Source organism: Octopus sinensis, linkage group LG5 (genome assembly GCF_006345805.1).
Source record: "Octopus sinensis linkage group LG5, ASM634580v1, whole genome shotgun sequence".
Classification (NCBI taxonomy): domain Eukaryota; kingdom Metazoa; phylum Mollusca; class Cephalopoda; order Octopoda; family Octopodidae; genus Octopus; species Octopus sinensis.
Genome location: NC_043001.1, coordinates 10,625,851 through 10,646,570, shown reverse-complemented (window position 1 = coordinate 10,646,570; position 20,720 = coordinate 10,625,851). Strand labels below are relative to the sequence as shown.

The 20,720-nt window shown below is 37.5% G+C and overlaps 1 protein-coding gene across 1 annotated transcript; it reads left to right on the top strand.

The window, feature by feature from the left end:
* Positions 1-3,415: 3,415 nt before the first annotated feature.
* On the top strand, positions 3,416-20,124 carry LOC115211702 (arginine/serine-rich coiled-coil protein 2-like). Its single transcript, XM_029780353.1, has 2 exons — positions 3,416-3,595; positions 19,441-20,124. Exons 1-2 carry the CDS (start codon positions 3,416-3,418, stop codon positions 20,122-20,124), a joined length of 864 nt encoding a protein of 287 aa, XP_029636213.1.
* The last annotated feature ends 596 nt before the right edge of the window (positions 20,125-20,720 follow it).

The following is a 20,720-nucleotide window of genomic DNA, read 5'->3' as shown; positions in this document are numbered from 1 at the left end:
TGTGTGTGTGTGTGTGTGTGATTGAGTGATACGCGAATCAATTCTAGAAAATACACTTTAGCTCAGCTCGAAGATGTGTGAGAGATTTTTTTTACCTGTAAAAAAATCCATTTTCGTTGGGATTTGTCGAAGAAAAATTTTTGCTTTTGGCGAAAGGTTTTAAAAACACAGAAGTCGGTTTAAAGTGCTTCCCTTTGTTTCTGACAGATGCATTTCAAGCATTTATGCTCTTCAGAACTGGATACCAAACAAGCTAACTCTAGACTGATGGAAAACTTGGCTTTCTAATAGATAATCAGTAAAAATTATTCAGTGACTGCGCTCTTTGGTCACTGGGCTGGAACAAAATATATGGGTGCTGCATGAAATAGTGGTGTAACATGAACAGACTTTGGGTAACTGAAAAACGTTGGGGGTATATTTGAGCCAAAATAGAAATCTGTACCCTTAACGTAGTTCTCGGGGAATTCAGCGTGACACAGAGAGTGACAAAGCAGGCTCTTTGAAATACATGTAGAACAGAAACAGGAAGAAAGCGTGAGAAAAAGTTGTGGTGAAAGAGTACAGCAGGGTTCGCCACCACCCGCTGCCGGAGATTCATGGAGCTTTAGGTGTTTTCGCTTGTAAGTAGAATTTCTTCCGGCTTTTTACGTTTAAAGTTCAAATCCCACCAAGGTCAACTTTACTTTTCATCCTTTTGGGATCGATAAAATAAAGAACCAGTCAAGTACTGGGGTCGATCGGTTATCAAATGCATTACTTCTAGCAGAAAATAGAAACACGTTGAGTATCTCGTTAGGTTGTTTATGGTGTGATAAAATATCGGTATCAATATCAATATCGATTACCTGCAGTCTGGTAACAGCCCGGATACTTATTGATAAGACCTCGTGTGAATGTTTGTCAGATATATATATATATATATATCTATATAAACGGCAGTTTGTCTGTGCGTTTTCTGTGTGTCTGTTTTCTCGTACCCTCACCCTGACCACGGCTTTCAACAGATTCTGATGATACTTGACACACACATAGCCCAATGTCATAATTCAAAACTAACGCAGCGAAAATTTTGAAAAGTTCCCCCAGTTCTGAAAAAAATCGATAAATTCGACATGGGGTCGAGAATCAGAAACCCAAACCACAGACCGTCTAGGGGACGCAACTCCACCTTTTTTAACTCTCAAAAAAAATTTACCATCATTTTTTTTCCATTTTTTTGCTATTTTTGGGCTATAACTCTCTAAAAATGCTTTATAGTTATTTCCCTTACAAACCTGAGCAACGCCGGGCGATACTGCTAGTATATATATATATATATATATATATACTAGCAGCTAAGCCCGATTTATCTGGTCTATTTAGATGATGTGTCTGTGATCGTTTTCGGTTAGGCATAATCCATAACAGCGTTTGTCAACTTTATCATTTCGGGTCCCCTGTTTCGATTGGAGCCCCCAGCTGTATGAAAATTTCCTGATCCCACCCTCTCAGAAAACAGCTTATAAGCAACTGTTTGTTTTAATGGCTGAAGAAAGAGGAGAATTCCTTTAGAAAAAAATTTTAATCGATTTTCTCGGTAAGTATGGGGGTTAGGAAAAAAGTACAAACTGCATTCCAATCTATGCATCTGTCTCCACATGTGTGCCATTTTTCACTTGAATCCACCCAGCCGTTTGGCTGTGAACCTCAAGACAAGAAAGAATACAACGATCGCCCATGTCCAATTTATATATATATATATATATATATATATATATATATATAAATATTTATATATATATATATAATATATATATAATTATATATATATATATATATATATATATATATTATATATATATTATATATATATATATATATATATATATTATATATATATATATATATATATATATATATATATATATAGAGAGAGAGAGAGAGAGAGAGAGAGAGAGTTGGATGTATGCATACATGAGTTTGTGTGTGACTTTAGAAAAATTGACCCACCAACGGGCAGGAAGACACAGAAAATGCAAGAATCAGAAGCTAAATGGTATCAAGTTTTCTAACGTCATTTCTCGAAGTGGTTAGGGCAGCGGACTCGCGGTCATAGGATCGCGGTTTCGATTCCCAGACCTAACGTTGTGAGTGTTTATTGAGCGAAAACACCTAAAAGCTCCACGAGGCTCCGGCAGGGGATGGTGGTGATCCCTGCTGTACTCTTTCACCACAACTTTCTCTCACTCTTACTTCCTGTTTCTGTTGTACCTGTATTTCAAGGGGCCGGCCTTGTCACTCTCTGTGTCACGCTGAATATCCCCAAGAACTACGTTAAGGGTGCACGTGTCTGTGGAGTGCTCAGCCACTTACACGTTAATTTCACGAGCAGGCTGTTCCGTTGATTCGGATCAACCGGAACCCTCATCGTCGTAACCGACGGAGTGCTTCCACGTCTTTCATTAAAATTAATGGTGTCAGAAATAAGTGTAGACTAGTCTACGTGTGTATTAGACAGAGAATCAAGCGCCTTTCAAAAAGCAGTCGTGTGTTTAAAAGTGGTAGAAAGCTATTGGTTTCAAATTATTGGTACAAAGCAACATGTCGATGGAGAGGGCAACTCGATTTCCTCAACCTTAGTGTTCAAGTAATATTTATCCCAAAAGGATGAAGTCGACTCCGGCGGAATTTTGAACACGGAAAGTAAAGACGGACGAAATACCTATTTCTTTACTGCCCACAAGGGGCTAAACACATAGAGGAAAAACAAAGACAGACAAACGGATTAAATCGATTATATCGACCCCAGTGCGAAACTGGTACTTTATTTAATCGACCTCGGCGGAATTTGAACTCAGAACGTAGCGGTAGACGAAATACCTATTTCTTTACTACCCACAAAGGGCTAAACACAGAGAGGACAAACAAGGACAGACAAAACGGATTAAGTCGATTATATCGACCCCAGGGCGTAACCGGTACTTATTTAATCGATCCCGAAAGGATGAAAGGCAAAGTCGACCTCGGCGGAATTTGAACTCAGAACGTAGCGACAGACGAAATACGGCTACGCATTTCGCCCGTCGTGCTAACGTTTCTGCCAGGTTGTCGGACGAAATGCCGCTAAGCCCTTTGTACGGCACTATAATTTGTCTGCCTTAAAAGTGATAGAAATTTTTGAAGTTTTGAAATATCGAAAAATACGAAATCACGGCTCAACCTGTGTTGGCAGAGATTCGACATCACGATCTAGGTTTCTTGGAGTCTGATGAAATGCATAAAAAAAAATGTAATTTTCTCAGATGCCCTAAGGACGGAAATATTTCTATTGTGTTTGAAGTATTTGCAAAATGGTAAAAGAGCCATAGAAACGTTGGAATATAAGAGAATCATTGATACAAAAGTTTAAACTGAAATTCACATCAGAAATACAATGGCGGGTTTTTCTCCACGGAATTCTCTATTGCATAATGGTTTACCAACAGAAAACCTTGCATTGCGTGATGACAAGGAATCCTATAGACAGGAACAGGAAAGCAATTTCCGAAATTTTGGAGGATTACGAAAATTATTGGCAAAGTTTGAGTTTGTCATGAAAGCACATTTCAGTAATGTGAGGGGTGGGGGAAAACCGTGGAAGAATGGCATATTTCTCTCTGTCAGAGCAAAATGAATATATTTAGCTGATGACTTTTACTGTTCACCACAAATTGCTATATAACATTTATTCATAAGGTCAAATATTCTGGCCGCCTTTTTGATTCTTCTCTTGATAAAGCACGTCGAGAACAATTGCGAAAAACAGTTCGTTTTATGGAAAGTGAGTTTTTAAGAAGAAAAATCTGTATGTAACAGACTCTTTTCTTAGATTTATCTGATTAAAACGAAAGGATGCTTAAAACATGATGGAAGTAATTTGGGATGAAGTTATAAAAGAACAAAATGCCATTATAAAACTATCATAGCAGTACTGCGACAAAGCTATAGTTATGACTGGTTATAAAAATTGTTCGTACGAAGATTATTGATGGAAATTCAAAGTTCTTTTGGTAAACTGCAATAATCATGCTTTCAGTTTGGTTGGAATTCGTGCTTCCAGCAAGATTGCAAATTGGTTTCATATTTTTGCACAGGCCAGCATTTTCGGGGGTGTGGGGGTGAAGGTAAGTCGATTACATCGAGCGCAGTGCTCAACTGATCGGTCCAGAAAGGATTAAAAAGGTAAAGTCGACCTCAGCGGAATTTGAACTCGAAACGTAAAAACTGACGAAATGCTGCTAAGCATAAGACCTGGCACGCTACTGATTCTATCGTAGCTATTTCTTTTATTTCATTCAATTCAGTATCTTTTTGTCTTCTTTTCCTATTCAACTGTCCGTGGAGGCGCAATGGCCCAGTGGTTAGGGCAGCAGACTCGTGGTTGTAGGATCGCGGGAGGTCGGTGAGCTGGCAGAATCGTTAGCACGCTGGGCGAAATGCCTAGCGGTATTTCGTCCGCCGCTACGTTCTGAGTTCAAATTCCACCGAGGTCGAATTTGCCTTTCATCCTTTCGGGGTCGATAAATTAAGTACCAGTTACTCACTGGGGTCGATGTAATCGACTTAACCCGTTTGTCTGTCCTTGTTTGTCCTCTCTGTGTGTATCCCCTTGTGGGCAGTAAAGAAATAGGTTGTAGGATCGCGGCTTCGATTCCCGACCGAACGTTGTGAGTGTTTATTGAGCGAAAACGCCTAAAGCTCCACGAGGTTCCGGCAGCGGGTGGTGGCGAACCCTGCTGTACTCTCACCACAACTTCCTCTCACTCTTTCTTCCTGTTTCTGTTGTGCCTGTATTTCAAAGGGCCAGCCTTGTCACACTCTGCGTCACGCTTAATCTCCCTGAGAACTACGTTATGGGTACATGTGTCTGTGGAGTGCTCAGCCAGTTGCACGTTTATTTTACGAGCAGGCTGTTCTGTTGATCGGATCAACTGGAACCCTCGTCGTCGCAACCAACGGAGTGCCACTCAACTGTCCGTTGGCTAAAAACTCAAAAACACTCTTTCTTTTTTTTTGAGAAACGGTCTAACATAACGTTTATATGAGAGTTGATAAAGTAATTGATGGTACGAGAGATAAGAAAAACGGTGAATGAAATTTTAACTTTCGTTTTCGAGCTGTTGCTCTTCATCAAAGAAAGAAGCGATAAAAGAAATAGTGAAATTGAGCTGATTTACAACTAGAGCGACACTGTCACTTTCTCCCACTCCTTACACGTACCCTAGTTGTTAGAATATTTGACTCAAGGTTGTAAGATGATGAGATCAATTCCAGGTCCAGGCAGCAATTGTGTAATTGAGCGAGGCACTTCGTTTCTCGTTACTCCCTTGTACTCAGGTAAAAAGGAGTTCATAGCGATTTCTGGTTCCACTCTGCCTCTCTCTCTCTCTCTCTCTCTTCCGCTATTAGCTCCTCCATGTTTCACAGGGTTACGTGTAGAAGGCGCAAGAATGTTCTGTATTTGATGTGACTACACAGGCACCTTTAAGAATTAGCGAAAGTATGGTACACGTTACCGAACCAGGTTAACATACAGTTTGCCGTCGTAAAACAAGTGAAAGTAAATTGCCTTTAAAAAAGTGACAACAGGGACGACCCATAATTTTATGCCTACAATGAATATGACAACCGATGTATTGAAGAACATATATTAAATTCAACACGAAAATCGTCCGGATATTCTATATAAGGTGGAAGCAATCACATCTACGGAAAACATAACACTGAAATACGAAATGAGATTCATGGATAGATTTTCACGATCTCTAAATTTATTTCGCCACCCACCACGAAATTTTTGTCCAAAATGTTGAAAGTAAACCGTGTTCAGCATGAGAAATTACACCAGTATACGAAGTTTCAAACTGTTTAGTTAAAAAATAATTATTAAAAAAATCTATGAGCCAAATTGAAGAGATCCCGCACATATGTGACGCATATGATCCGCAGGTGTATCACGAGATTTTGAAGTAAATCAGAAAATACCAGGATATTAAATAGAAGAAAAAAAAAGTCAATATATTTTGTACTCCGCACCAGTGCATGTCTGTTCCTTAAACTCAGCTGTTTTAAAGCAATTTCAATTCTCGTTTTATTTTTATATGTAAAATATAAAAAAAGATAAAATGGCGTCTCGTATTACTTTTTAGCGTCTTTCTTCGACGTGCCGTGGATGGGGAAGAAAAAGATATACAAACGAAAACAAGTTAAAAATCGCTGATCTGTGCAGTCAAGAATTAAATTAAATTTTATTGTTCGTTAACTTAGGATTTAAACAATGTACGTTGTGGTGATAACGCTTTACTCTCTCTTTCTTTTCCTCCTCCTCTCTCTCTCTCTTTCTCTTTCTTCCCCCTCTCTCTCTCTTTCTCCCCCTCTCTCTCTCTCGTGTGAGTACGCTTTATATAAATAACCATGTTTTGCCTTGTTTTAAAAAAGATAAACAAATATATCCATCGCAAAATCTTAGTTTAACCAAACAATAACATTTAATTACAATTATCGTTTATTTACATTTTGTTCATTTTTTTGTTTTTTGCTTTGTTTTGCTTTATTTTTTGTTTTTGTTTTTTGGATAAAAAACTGAATTTTATATTTAAATCAAAAGAAATAATTGCCAGCCCATCATCATCATCATCATCACTATCACCATCATCATCGTCATTGCTACAAATCCACCACCACCATTGTGATTTATCTTTGTCTTATTGTTATAGTTCTGTCTGTCTGTTATTGTTGTTGTTCTTCTTCTGATTGAATGTGTTGGCAGGAAATAAAAGATTAATGGACTAAAAGCTGTTCTAGTATTATTTAGTTTTTCCTCTTTTTACATTCTAAAATCCAGGGTCAATGAAATAAGTACCGATCAAGTACTCTCTGACCTTTGTATCTAAGTCTGAGTGTTCTGTGATATATATATATACATATATATATATATATAATATATATTATATATATATATTAATATATATATATATACTACATACATACATACTACATACATACATACATACATACATACATACATACATACATAATACTACATACATACATAATGTACTACATAGCAGCTAAGCCCGGTTTCACTCGGTCTGTTTGGATGATATATGTGGCTGCGATCATTTTACTTTAGGCATAATCTATAACAGCGTTTCTCAACCTTATCATTTCGGGGTCCCCTGTTTCGATTGGAGCCTCCAACTATATGAAAATTTCCTGATCCCACCCCGTCAGAAAGCAGCTTCTAAGCAACTAGTTGTTTTAATGGCGGGAGAAAGAGGGAAATTCCACTAGAAAAGTTTTCATCGATTTTCTCGGTAAGTATGGGTGTTAGGAAAAAACTACAAACTGCATTCCAATCTATGCACCCATCTCCACATGTGTGCCATTTTTCACGTGAATCCACCCAGCCGTTTGGCTGTGAACCTCAAGACAAGATAGAATACAACGATCGCCCATGTCCAATTTATATCATAGATATGTTTATGTACGTATATATGTATAATGCCGTCACACTTCATAACCAGCTACTGCAGCAGTCTGGGTTTCAGGGGCCCACAGCTTTCTAGTATGATCCCAAAGAGCTTGAGGGACCTACACCAAGTGGCTGTAGGTGATTTCAAATCAAAACTGGTTCTCTTCCTGTCGAGAGTCCCAGATAAGCCTATTTCACAGCAGGAGGCACAAATGAGGGCAGTAACATCAAATTCTCTTATTTCGTCTGTTCTGAGTTCAAATTCCGTCGAGGTCAACTTTGCCTTTCAACTTTGCGGGGTCGATAAATTAAGTACCAGTGGCATACTGGGGTCGATTTAATCGACTGGCCCCCTCCCCCAAAATTTCTGGCCTTGTGCCTAGAGCAGAAAAGATTATAACTGGCAGAAATGTTAGCAGGAGTGGCTGTGTGGTAAGTAGCTTGCTAACCAACCACATGGTTCCGGGTTTAGTCCCACTGCGTGGCACCTTGGGCAAGTGTCTTCTACTATAGCCTCGGGCCGACCAAAGCCTTGTGAGTGGATTTGGTAGACGGAAACTGAAAGAAGCCCGTCGTATATATGTGTATATATATATATATATATATATATAATATATATATATATATATATATACATATATATATATATATATGCGTGTGTGTTTGTGTGTCTGTGTTCGTCCCCCCTAGCATTGCTTGACAACCGATGCTGGTGTGTTTATGTCCCCGTTACTTAGCGGTTCGGCAAAAGAGATCGATAGAATAAGTACTGGGCTTACAAAAGAATAAGTCCCAGGGTCGAGTTGCTCGATTAAGGGCGGTGCTCCAGCATGGCCGCAGTCAAATGACTGAAACAAGTAAAAGAGTAAAAAGAGTAAGGCACTTGAAATGATTAGTGGTATTTTGTCTGTCTTTACATTCGGAGTTCAAATTCTGCCGAGGTCGACTTTGCCCTTCAACCTTTTGGGGTCGATAAATTAAGTACCAGTTGCATACTGAGGTCAATCTAATCGACTGCTCCCTCCTCCACAATTTCGGGCCTTGTGCCTAGAGCAGAAAAGATTATACCTGGCAGAAAGGAGCACAAGAATTACAGTTAGGGATGTTTATGCCATTCTTGACCCTTGGTTTGTGACCACCTTTGCGGCCTTTTAAGAGCATGGTGGTCATATTCATTCTCACAATCATCATCATCATCATCATTTAATATTCATTTTCCATGTTGGTATAGGTTGGACAGTTTCACTGGAGCTGGTTAGGCCAGGAGCCACACCAAGCTCTAATTGTCCGTTTTGGCATGGTCTCTATGGCTGAATGTTCTTCCAAACAACACCCACTTTACAGAATGTTCTGGGTACTTTCTTCTGTTGGCCTACTCGCTTAGTCAGTGGGGTGGCATCATTTGAAGGCTAAAACAATTTGAAGCTCATTGTGACCAGCGATGTCTAACAACATCTGATTGCCTGGTCGGTCACGGTGACCACGTTGACATATAAATGACAGGCTTCTTTCAGTTTCCATCTACCAAATCCACTCAAAAGGCTTTGGTCAGACCGAGACTATAGTAGAAGACACTTGCCCATTGTGCCATGCAGTGGGACTGAACCCAGAACCATGTGGTTGGTAAGCAAGCTACTTACCACACAGCCACTCCTGCACCTATGGTTACCTAAACATTTCTTTTTTTGTGGGTAGGTTGTTTGGAGGTTGCTCATGTGGCTATGACCAGCCACCACAGTCCACCTGATGCTGTGGATAAAAGCGTAGGAAATGTTTCACGTGTTTGTAGCAGTGCAAGAAACATGGGCAGAGAAACAATTACAAGGGGGGAATCCGTTCAGGGAAGAAAGAAGTGAGATAGAACCTGGGGTGTGTACACAATATGAGGGATCTGATATTGTCTAAGAGGAGGCTGCGTGAGAAAGAATAACTCTGAAGAGCAGAGGTGAAAGTAGTAGATGTTGAACATGCAAAGAGAGGACAAATTGGTGTGTGACCAGAGAAGGAAGACAACATATCTATTTCTTTACTACCCACAAGGGGCTAAACACATGGAGGACAAACAAGGACAGACAAACGGATTAAGTCGATTACATCGACCCCAGTGCGTAACTGGTACTTAATTTATCGACCCCGAAAGGATGAAAGGCAAAGTCGACCTCGGCGGAATTTGGAGTCCGAACGTAACGTCAGACGCAATACCGCCAAGCATTTCGCCCGGTGTGCTTACGTTTCTGCCAGCTCGCCGCATAGACAACACGTCTATGAGCTAGGGGTCGTCAGGGTGGAGTTAGACTGTATCATTAAATAAGATGTATGGCTATTCAGAAGCTCTCTGTCTCATTTGATCTTATGCTATCGTTTTTAAAGATGGCTGAGAGTTTGTTGAGGTGAAATTTTGTTGCTGTTGTTTATTAGCAAGTCAAATGACTTATAAAAGAAATCTGCCAAAGTCACTTGTTGGTGCATTATTTCGTTACAAAGACAAAATCTGTGCGTTACATTTACAAAGGTAACGTGATAAATAAATGAAAAAAAACCCAAAAAACAAAGAGAGAAAAATATATAAGAAAAGAGAAATTATAAAAAAAAAAATATAAAGGAGAAAAAAATAAAAAACCATTCTATGGCGAACGAGATTCTGCTGGAAGGTGAAAATAATAAGTGAATAACATAACAATGAAGAACCAGAAGAATAGAGATGAAGTCTGAGACTGTATTAGAGATATAGACTTGAACCCACGAAACATAGACACACATATAATATATATATATATATATATATTATATATATATATATATATGTATATATATATATATATATGTTATATATATGTATATTATGTAATATATATGTATATGTATATATATATATCTATGTATATATATATGTATGTATATATATATGTATATATAATATATGTATATATATATACATATATACATATATATATATATATACATATATATATACATACATATATATATATATACATACATATATATATACATATATACATATATATACATATATATATATATACATATATATATATATATACATATATATTTATATACATATATATAATATATATATAGATATATATATATCATTATATATATGTATATATATATATATACATACATATATATATGTATATATATATAATATGTGTGTATGCACACACATGCATATATGCACAAATAGGTATATATGTGTATGCATATATATATGCAATAAAAACACACAGATGACTGTGTGTGAAAACAGACTTTAATAGAAAGCTTTTTACAATGCAAAAGATGTATAATCTATTAATTCCTAATATTTCGGGTGAAATACCCATCCATAGAGGAAAACATTTAAAGAATTGTGAAAGTAATATGGTGGCTTATTTGCTTCTATAGTGATAGTATCTGCGGCAGCAGTATAAGTGGTTGAAGTATTACTAGTGGTAGTCGGAGGAGTAGGATTAGTGATTACTCTGGTAGTAGTAGCAACAACAGAGTGGTGTTTGTATTCATAGCAACTGAAGCAGTATTAACAGCATAGCAACAATTCCAGTGGCATTAGCAGCAGTAGTTTAATCAGATTATATTAGCCTTACACCTAATTCTGTTTTATTTTGTTGTATAAGAATTGTTTCTTTTATTTGTAGTTTACCTACATTACATTTCATGGCTAGAATGGTGTAGTAGCCATAACATTATTGATGTTCTTTCATTTTATGATGCTTTCAAAGAGATAACATGCATGTATTATTAACTACTGCTTCATATGGATGTGCATTGGTTAGATCATACAGCTGATGTAGTATTTCACTGAAGTTGGTGCACTATTGGTATATGACAAAGGTATGTAGGTTCTTGCCTACGTCACAAATGTGTTTGTTGGTTAGCAAACATGGAGTCTGGTCACTGTCGATCCGTTTTGATAACGGAAAGGGAAGGTCCCAAGTTAGCTAATTTTATATCGAGTCCTTCCCGATGGATGGCCTTGTGGTTAATACTCGTTAGTCTGTCATTGAAATGGTGGAATTTCTGGAAGTAGATCTTCAGTAACTATAGCAGACCAAAGATTCACTGCATCTTTAGACCAAAGAATATGAACTGGTTTGTCTATTACATAGGAAATTGTTTTTAATCCTTTAGCATTCAGATTAAATTGTGTTATAATTCTTATTTATATTGTTTTGAATTAATTAGGCATTATCTTTGAGATTTTGATGATGTGATTGTATATTTATTAAATGGCGTTGTACCATAGGTGTGAGAGACCAAATCTGGTTTGTTTGAACATAAAAAAAGGTAGAATATATTTTGGTCAGATTTTGCCAGTTTAAATACCAATGGATTAAACATTGTTTGATCACATCATCAGCCTCTTTGTGTGCTGTTTTTTTTTTTATGTTGCAATTTGAAGAGAAGTAAAAAGAAAGAATTTTTAAAATCCAAGTGTCTTCATCAACTGGAAGATATTTTGGTAATGAGTCTCCTTGAAAACTTGAATGAACTGGTTTGATTATTTTGTTATTTTTTGCTTTTGTTTTTCTAAATGAGTTTATAATTCTGAAGGAGCGAGATGTCTGTTGGTTATATTTTAATTCAGTGCCAAACAGGTACAAAAGTAAAGATGTAAGGTTTGTTAGTTCATTTTATGGAAGGAATATGCCTAATATATTCTGTAGCCATTCTCTGTTCTCGAATTTAGATGCATTCATACTTTAGACCACTGTTTAGGGGGACCATGAAGGGACGCTGAAGTACCGTAAATCCTCGAGTATAGTCTGTCCTTGAGTATAATATGTAAAGGATTTTTAGGAGGATGTACCTCTGAAAAGCCTAAACCTTGTGTATAATATGCACCCCTTCTCTAACTTGAGTTGTGCGTAATTAAGCCAGCAGCACCTAGTTGAACAAACACTTCCGCGCATGCGTAATACAATAATGGTGGTGTTCTTAACTGCTATATGGGAATGTAAATATGTTTGCAAATTGTTTTTGTTACATGTTATTCTGTGTTCTGAATACTTTTATTCTAATAAATGTTGCTTACTGCAAGTTATGGATGATTCTTTCAGGCTTAGCTTAAGGCGTTTTCACACCCGACATCACAAAATGTGTCTGAATAAACATTACCAGACAGCAAAAAAAGACTTGGACATTGCTTAGAAAATATTTTTCATTTTTAACCTCGTATATAATACGCACTAGGGGTTTTGACCTTTAAATTTTGGGGAAAAAATGCGGGTTATACTCGAGGATTTACGGTATTATGAAAACAGGGTGACTTGAGACAGTTAAGTTTTAAAATTTCAAGATTTTCAATTTTTCGCATGCTATTATCCTTTTTTGTCGGCCTCAAAATCCCACATCACTTCTACATACACATTTTCTAATCACATTTGTTGTACAAGTATGATTGGTCGATAGAAAATATGCAGGTATAATGGCTGAACGTACATGTGCTGTTGGTATTTTTCATTTCTCATTTGTCTTGTAACCAATTGATCATATGCGTTTATTGTATCCCAGTGAGGTTTTGCTTGGATTTCGGGGTTGTGAGTCTATGGGCAGTGTGGTTCATAGTCCGGAAATTATGGAACACACGAATCTATGTTATTTTTTCATGTTGACTATCCTGCATTTTATAGGAGCCCTCGAATCATTGAAAAAACTGTAAGGGGACCAGCATGTAAAATTTTTTGAATAGTTTGCAAATCATTGCTTTGGATCATTGTCTTTTCTCATGGGATTCAGTTTTCCTTTGTCGGTTTCATTAACAGGATTGTTATCCATAACGTTAATTTACATTATTTCCATTTGACGGATATTTGTCCTCATCTTGTTTATTCTTAACACGTTTCGGCTGATATACTCTCCAGCCTTCATCAGGTATCTTGGGGAAATTTCAAACCTGGGTTCTCATTCTTAAGGTATTTTTTCGATGTTGTTATTATGATTATTATTATTATTCAGGTCACTGTTTGGAATCGAACTCAGAATCTTGGGGTTAGTAGTCCACACTCTTAACTACTACGCCATATGACCGTAGTGTAGTGGTTAAGAGCGCGGGCCACTAACCTCAAGATTCTGAGTTCGATTCCAAGCAGTAACCTGAATAACAATAACAATAATGATGATAATAATAATAATAACATTGAAAAATACCTTAGGAATGAGAACCCAGATTCGAAATTTCCTAAAGACACCTGATGAAGGCTGGAGGGTATATCAGCCGAAATGTTGTGTTAACAACAAACAAGATGAGGACAAATACCCGTCAAATGTAAATAATGTAAATGATGTAAATAATATACATAATTCCTCATCTCTTAAATATAGAACTGTATAACGTTAATTATTCTTAAGTGCATTATTATCGATGCATGCATGGCTGTGTCATTGTGAAGTTTATTTCCCAATTCCATGATTTTTAGATTCAATCCCATTGCGTAACATTTTGGACACGGGTCATCTGCTACAGCCCAAAGCTGACCAAAGCTTGATCAGTGGGTTTGCTTGAGTGTGTGTGTGTGTGTGTTTGTTTCCTTATCTTGATATTCTGTGATGGTTGTAAGCAAGCATCACTGGTCCTGCAAGCAGTACCATTCTTTTCCCGCATTCTGTAAAATACGTCTGGCTACAGGGAAATATTACCTTGCTTCAGAGCAGGTGAGTGTTGGTGACAGGTAGGGCATCCAACAATAGAAAGTCTGCTTCAGTAAACTCTGTCTAATGCAGGCAAGAATGGAAAAGTGAGGTGACGAGCTGGCTGAAACGTTAGCTCACTGGTGGTATTTCGTCTGCCGCTATGTTCTGAGTTCAAATTCCGCTGAGGTCAACTTTGCCTTTCATCCTTTCAGGGTCGATTAAATAAGTACCAGTTACGCACTGGGGTCGATATAATCGACTTAATCCGTCTGTCTGTCCTTGTTTGTCCTCTCTGTGTTTAGCCCCTTGTGGGTAATAAAGAAATAGGTATTTCGTCTGCCGTTACATTCTGAGTTCAAATTCCGCCGAGGTCGACTTTGCCTTTCATACTTAAGCTCTCTGTCTGTCCTTGTTTGTCCCCTCTATGTTTTAGCCCCTTGTGGGCAATAAAGAAATAAGCATGGAAAAGTGAACATTCACACAATGATGATGATGATGATTCTTTGTTTTCTTTTCCACACTTCACAAGTGACTTGAGAACGTGTCTCCTCTTGGAAATTTTCTTGTTTCGCTTTCTTTCACAAATGGAACTGTTTCCCTTTTGCACTTTTTCTTCAAGAAATATTTTCTTTATGTATTTCACCAGATATGATATTTTTTCATAAAAATAAGTCGCACATGTGAGTTTATAGAGGGAAAAAAATCTCATAAAAATATGAGGACAAAATATAAGTTCGTATATATATATGTTTCGAATATGCAAATGTGTTGGAAATATGGAAGATCAATATATGCAATATTTTAAGGCAAGTCTCACCCCAGAATTAGATTATATTAATATTGTTTATAGGAAATTTTAAAGGTTAGTTCAGAAATGCAACAACGAAAATTGGTTGCATGTAATTTTCTTTCTTCTATTTACTTACAGAGAAAATAGATCCGCTGAATCTTACTGGTAGAATTTAACAACAGTAATTCCATGGCATGTAGTTCAAGAATCCAGGTTAATTATACAATTTAAACATGGGAAATTCTAGATATTAATTTGCCAAAGTGTGTGCAAATGTGGGTTTGTGAGAATGTGCATGAAGAATTTTTGGTAATTTCGGTTGTAGGAATGGTGTGGATGATGTACGCCAAGAGTTTTGGATTTTTTGTGTTGAAGCAAATAATTTATGTTGAAAAGTTAAATGCATGCATAGGTTCGGTCCCACAGTGTGGCACCTTGTGCAAGTGTCTTCTACGATTGCATAGGGCCGACAAAATCCTTGTGAATGGATTTAGTAGATGGAAACTGAAAGAAGCCGATAGTATACATTTCCGCAATTCTCAATCGATTTTCACCAAACTTCACACATAATACTTATTTTCCGAAGATAGTCATTGCACTATAACATTTTGCCTAGAGCTCTTGCGTAAATAGACGAAAATGGACATAGGTTTTTGTATGTAGGGTCTTCCGTACTTTTTTAATCGTTTTATGTAATTGAAAGGATTTTGTCTATTTCGACTTCCACCTACGACGCTAATTAAATTGCGTAGGAACCACTGTACGAGATGAATATCCAATACCAAACAATCGAAATCCCCATATTCAAACTGCATTAAACTTTGGCCAGCTTACCTTTACCTATTCTGAGTTAATTGAAAGGTAATATTCTCTTCTATTTTTTTGATACCTTTGATTACCTACCAATGTATTGTTTCACTTTAAGGATGCTTATTTACCCATCCATTATGATATTTCGACTGTTGTCCATTGTTTCAAATACGTTTTACCACTGTCGTTCTAGCCTTTCTTAAACAATCACATATGGTTTGTCCAAAGAATCAGCTTTTAAATAAGAGTTTTGCTTCCACTGGCGAAAGCTATACCTATCTTTCAGAAAGCTCCATACCAATTTAACATTATACGTTATTTGCTGTTAGTTTATGTCGCAGCTATGTGGGAAGACAGAATAAAGGAGCGTTTGTTAGTTTATCTCTCCCCACAAAATGGGTCCCTTTGCTGTTGAATAAAATAAACACGAGAGGGGGAAGTTTCAATCTCTTCAATCAATTTCCTTACACCATTTATGTGGCTGCTTCTGACAAGAAGTTTCGTTTTCATGTAAAACAATTATATTTTGTAGCCATTACCCGTGATCTACTCCCAAAACACTTCAGTAGCTCTACTTTGCGTCGCTTCAAAACTTACCACCAAAGCAACTTAAATCGTCCATAGGATAGGTGCGTTAGCTAGTGTGTGTGTGTATATATATATATATATACACACACACACACACACACACTAGCAAACGCACCTGTTTTTCCGATGGCCGGATAACTGAAGAGATGGTGGTGTGGATTTCCCCCTCGGCATCCGAAACTCAAGTTTTATCTTGGCTACCGAATAATTGTCACATATTATATTTACAGATAAATTCCTTTATTTGTGTAATATTGAGGTCTCTTTCTTCCTTTTGTTATCTTACCGTTTTTACCAATAAAACCCACATACATATATATATATATTTACCAATACATACATACATATAGATATATATTTACCAATATATACATACATACATACATATATATATATATTTATCAATATATACATACATATATATATATATTTACCAATATTACATATATATATATATATATATATATAATATTTATCAATATATACATATATATATATATATATATATATTTACCAATATATACATACATATATATATATATATTTATCAATATATACATATATATATATATTTATCAATATATACATATATATATATATATATATTTATCAATATATACATATAGATATATATATATTTATCAATATTACATATATATATATATATATATATATATATTATATATATATTATATATTTATCATATATACATTATATATATATATATAATATATTATATATATATTTATCATATATACATATGTAGCAATATCGTTTCCTCATTGCTATCTTCACTGTTTGAGAAGAGTATTAAGAATGATCTCGTTTGAGATTACAAACATCTTTGGCTAGTTTAAACGCTGTTGTAAACACTAAGCTGATTGGTTGACATGTGACACGAGTGGTCTCTACTACGTTCGCACCGCTGGTTGTCACGTGACGCGATTTGCCTCCGCTTATTTTCGCGCCGTTTGTTCCAAGCAGCCAATCACAGCTTCTCATTTCCGAAGTTCGTTTGAGTCACATAAACCTTATATAAAGAAGTATTCTCAGACATTTTTCGTCTTAGGTTTTTAGTTCTTTTCAGAGCTAAACCTCTGACCACAGAGCTCGTCTTAGGTTACAGTCCTTTTCAGGGCGGACCTCTGACCACGCAGAGCATACCAACCATGTTCCGGTTCGAAAGGCAGGCGATCACCAAGCATAGCTATCCACGAAGATTTAGCTTGTATACAAGATGTTACAGATTCCTCTCATACTGTTAGTGTGAAAATATCACCACGAGAAAGAACGGTTACAGGATATCTATAACTAGAGAAAAATAACCAAGCAGAATATATATTGAAGACGCAGCAAAAACCAAGCGACAGACACAACTCATCGCCAAACATCGTCTCTATCTACTAAGGTTTAATTTGTACACAAGACAACTACAGATTCAACTATAGCGGTTAGGTGAAAATCTCACCACGGGAAAAACAGCTACAGTTAATTCTGGAAGTATATCCATATCAAGAGAAAGATAAAACACAACAAGTGATTCAATTAATCTCAACTACGAGACGCAACATCTTGATATGGAACTCTTACACTCCGTGTGCCTCATAAACGGTAAATCAATTATCTGTCTTGAGTTCTAGTTCTTCTAAGAACTACCTTAAGCCATCTGCTACTACCTGCTGCTCAACTTAGAGATGTGCGATTGTCTCTGCTACTACCTGTTGCTACGCTATTCTATACCAACACTGAAAGCCTCTCGAGTAGATTCCAGCACCTTGCCCTATGAACAGTAAACTAAATGCCATTGTTAATTCTATGTTCAGTACCTTTGGGTATGCTTCACGCCACCCGAACACACAGACACAAAACATGCTAACGCTTACGAACTCTTAAAATTTACATGATTGTAAAATATGTAAAATAAATAATATTTATCTACCAACAGAAGACTTGTGTCAATTCACTTATGTCCTATTGTCGTTGTATGTATTTTATGGCTTTGAATAATTCGTTAAGAGTAGAACCGCGTGCGATCGTATTTCCTACACGATACGACCACATGTGATCCTATTTCTTATACATATATATATATATATATATTTATCAATATATACATATATATATATATTTACAATATATACATAACATATATATATATATATAATATATATATAATATATATATATATATATATATATATATTTACCAATATATACATACATACACACACACACACACACACACACACACACATATATATATATATATATATTATATATAATATATATTTGGCGCTTCTAGAAACGCACTTCTTCAATTAAATGACATACAACGAAAAAAAAGTTATAAAATGGAAAATATATACAAAACAGGCGGAGGTGAACATCATGGATTTTGGGATTTTTTTTTTTTTTACAGGAACACACTATATCGATGGCATACATTTGCAGATTCCGAATCTGAAAAAAAAAAACCCATTTCAAAACACTTTAATTTCACTTCTTGTCATAGTGCGGTGGAGAGGTTTTTAAAAATTTTTTTGGAAAAATTGAAATTTTACAAATGTTTTTATTTCGGAATCATCGTCTCCGTACTTTTCTGTCGTATATCACAATATCATAAAAATGGTTGAAGGTAAAGCACGTGCACACCATCTGACATTAACCCTAACTGTAACGCTAACTAACTCTAAAACTCACCCTAACCTGTGTGCACAGTAACAAAAATCTAATAAAAAAACAATCAAGAATTTGCAAACGATATTGCCGGGCCCCTCGTATCATTCATAGTGCCTGATTGGTAAAAGTAGATAACCACTCCTTGTATCGTCCGACATGTTTGTTTAAATTTCAATATTGCCTGTTTCTATTTTATTTTTTAGTATAAAATATCTGAGAATGGATGAATCTTCTTAATTGCTGGGATCTTTGGCACTGTGTAGTGTTGACCCGTTCTGGCATTGGTGTAGCTTTCAATGCCTAAATTTGGTTATGATCAGAAAGACCACGGTATTGTTCTGATTTTAACCTGTGTATAGAATGTTTAGCCGTCGAAAGGGTGTCTCAATATCAGGGTTGTGGAGTCCGAAACGGTTAAGGAGTAGCTGGAGTTGAGGGGTAACCGGAGTCGGAAACGGTTGAAGGGTAACCGGAGTCGGAAACGGTTGAAGGGTAGCCGGAGTCGGAAACGGTTGAAGGGTAGCCGGAGTCGGAAACGGTTGAGGGGTAGCCGGAGTCGGAAACGGTTGAAGGGTAGCCGGAATCGGAAACGGTTGAGGGGTAGCCGGAGTCGGAAACGGTTGAAGGGTAGCCGGAGTCGGAAACGGTTGAGAGGTAGCCGGAGTCAGAAACGGTTGGGGGGTAGCCGGAGTCGGAAACGGTTGAAGGGTAGCCGGAGTCGGAAACGGTTGAAGGGTAGCCGGAGTCGGAAACGGTTGAGGGGTAGCCGGAGTCGGAAACGGTTGAGGGGTAGCCGGAGTCGGAAACGGTTGAGGGGTAGCCGGAGTCGGAAACGGTTGAGAGGTAGCCGGAGTCGGAAACGGTTGAAGGGTAACCGGAGTCGGAAACGGTTGAAGGGTAGCCGGAGTCGGAAACGGTTGAAGGGTAGCCGGAGTCGGAAACGGTTGAGGGGTAGCCGGAGTCGGAAACGGTTGAAGGGTAGCCGGAGTCGGAAACGGTTGAGGGGTAGCCGGAGTCGGAAACGGTTGAAGGGTAGCCGGAGTCGGAAACGGTTGAGAGGTAGCCGGATCAGAAACGGTTGGGGGGTAGCCGGAGTCGGAAACGGTTGAAGGGTAGCCGGAGTCGGAAACGGTTGAAGGGTAGCCGGAGTCGGAAACGGTTGAGAGGTAGCCGGAGTCGAAACGGTTGGGGGGTAAAGCCGGAGTCGGAAACGGTTGAGGGGTAGCCGGAGTCGGAAACGGTTGAGAGGTAGCCGGAGTCGGAAACGGTTGAAGGGTAGCCGGAGTCGGAAACGGTTGAGGGGTAGCCGGAGTCGGAAACGGTTGAAGGGTAGCCGGAGTTGGAAACTTATTCCATTGGTCTCTTTTGCCTAACCACTAAGTTATAGGGGCATAAACACCAACACCACCTGTCAAACAGTGGTGGTGGGTAAACAACACACACACACACACAAAGGTACACCATGGCTGTGTGGTAGGAAGTTTACTTCTGGGTTCAGTCCCACTGTGTGATACCTAGGACGAGTGGCTTCTATAGTCTTGGGCTGACGAAAGCCGAGTGGATTTGGTAGACGGAAACTGAAAGAAGCCTATCACATATATATGTTTATGTGTCTGTGTTTGTTCCCCTACAACATCACTTGACAACCAATGTTAGTGTGTTTACATCCCCATAACTTAGCAGTTTGGGAAAATAAACTGATAGA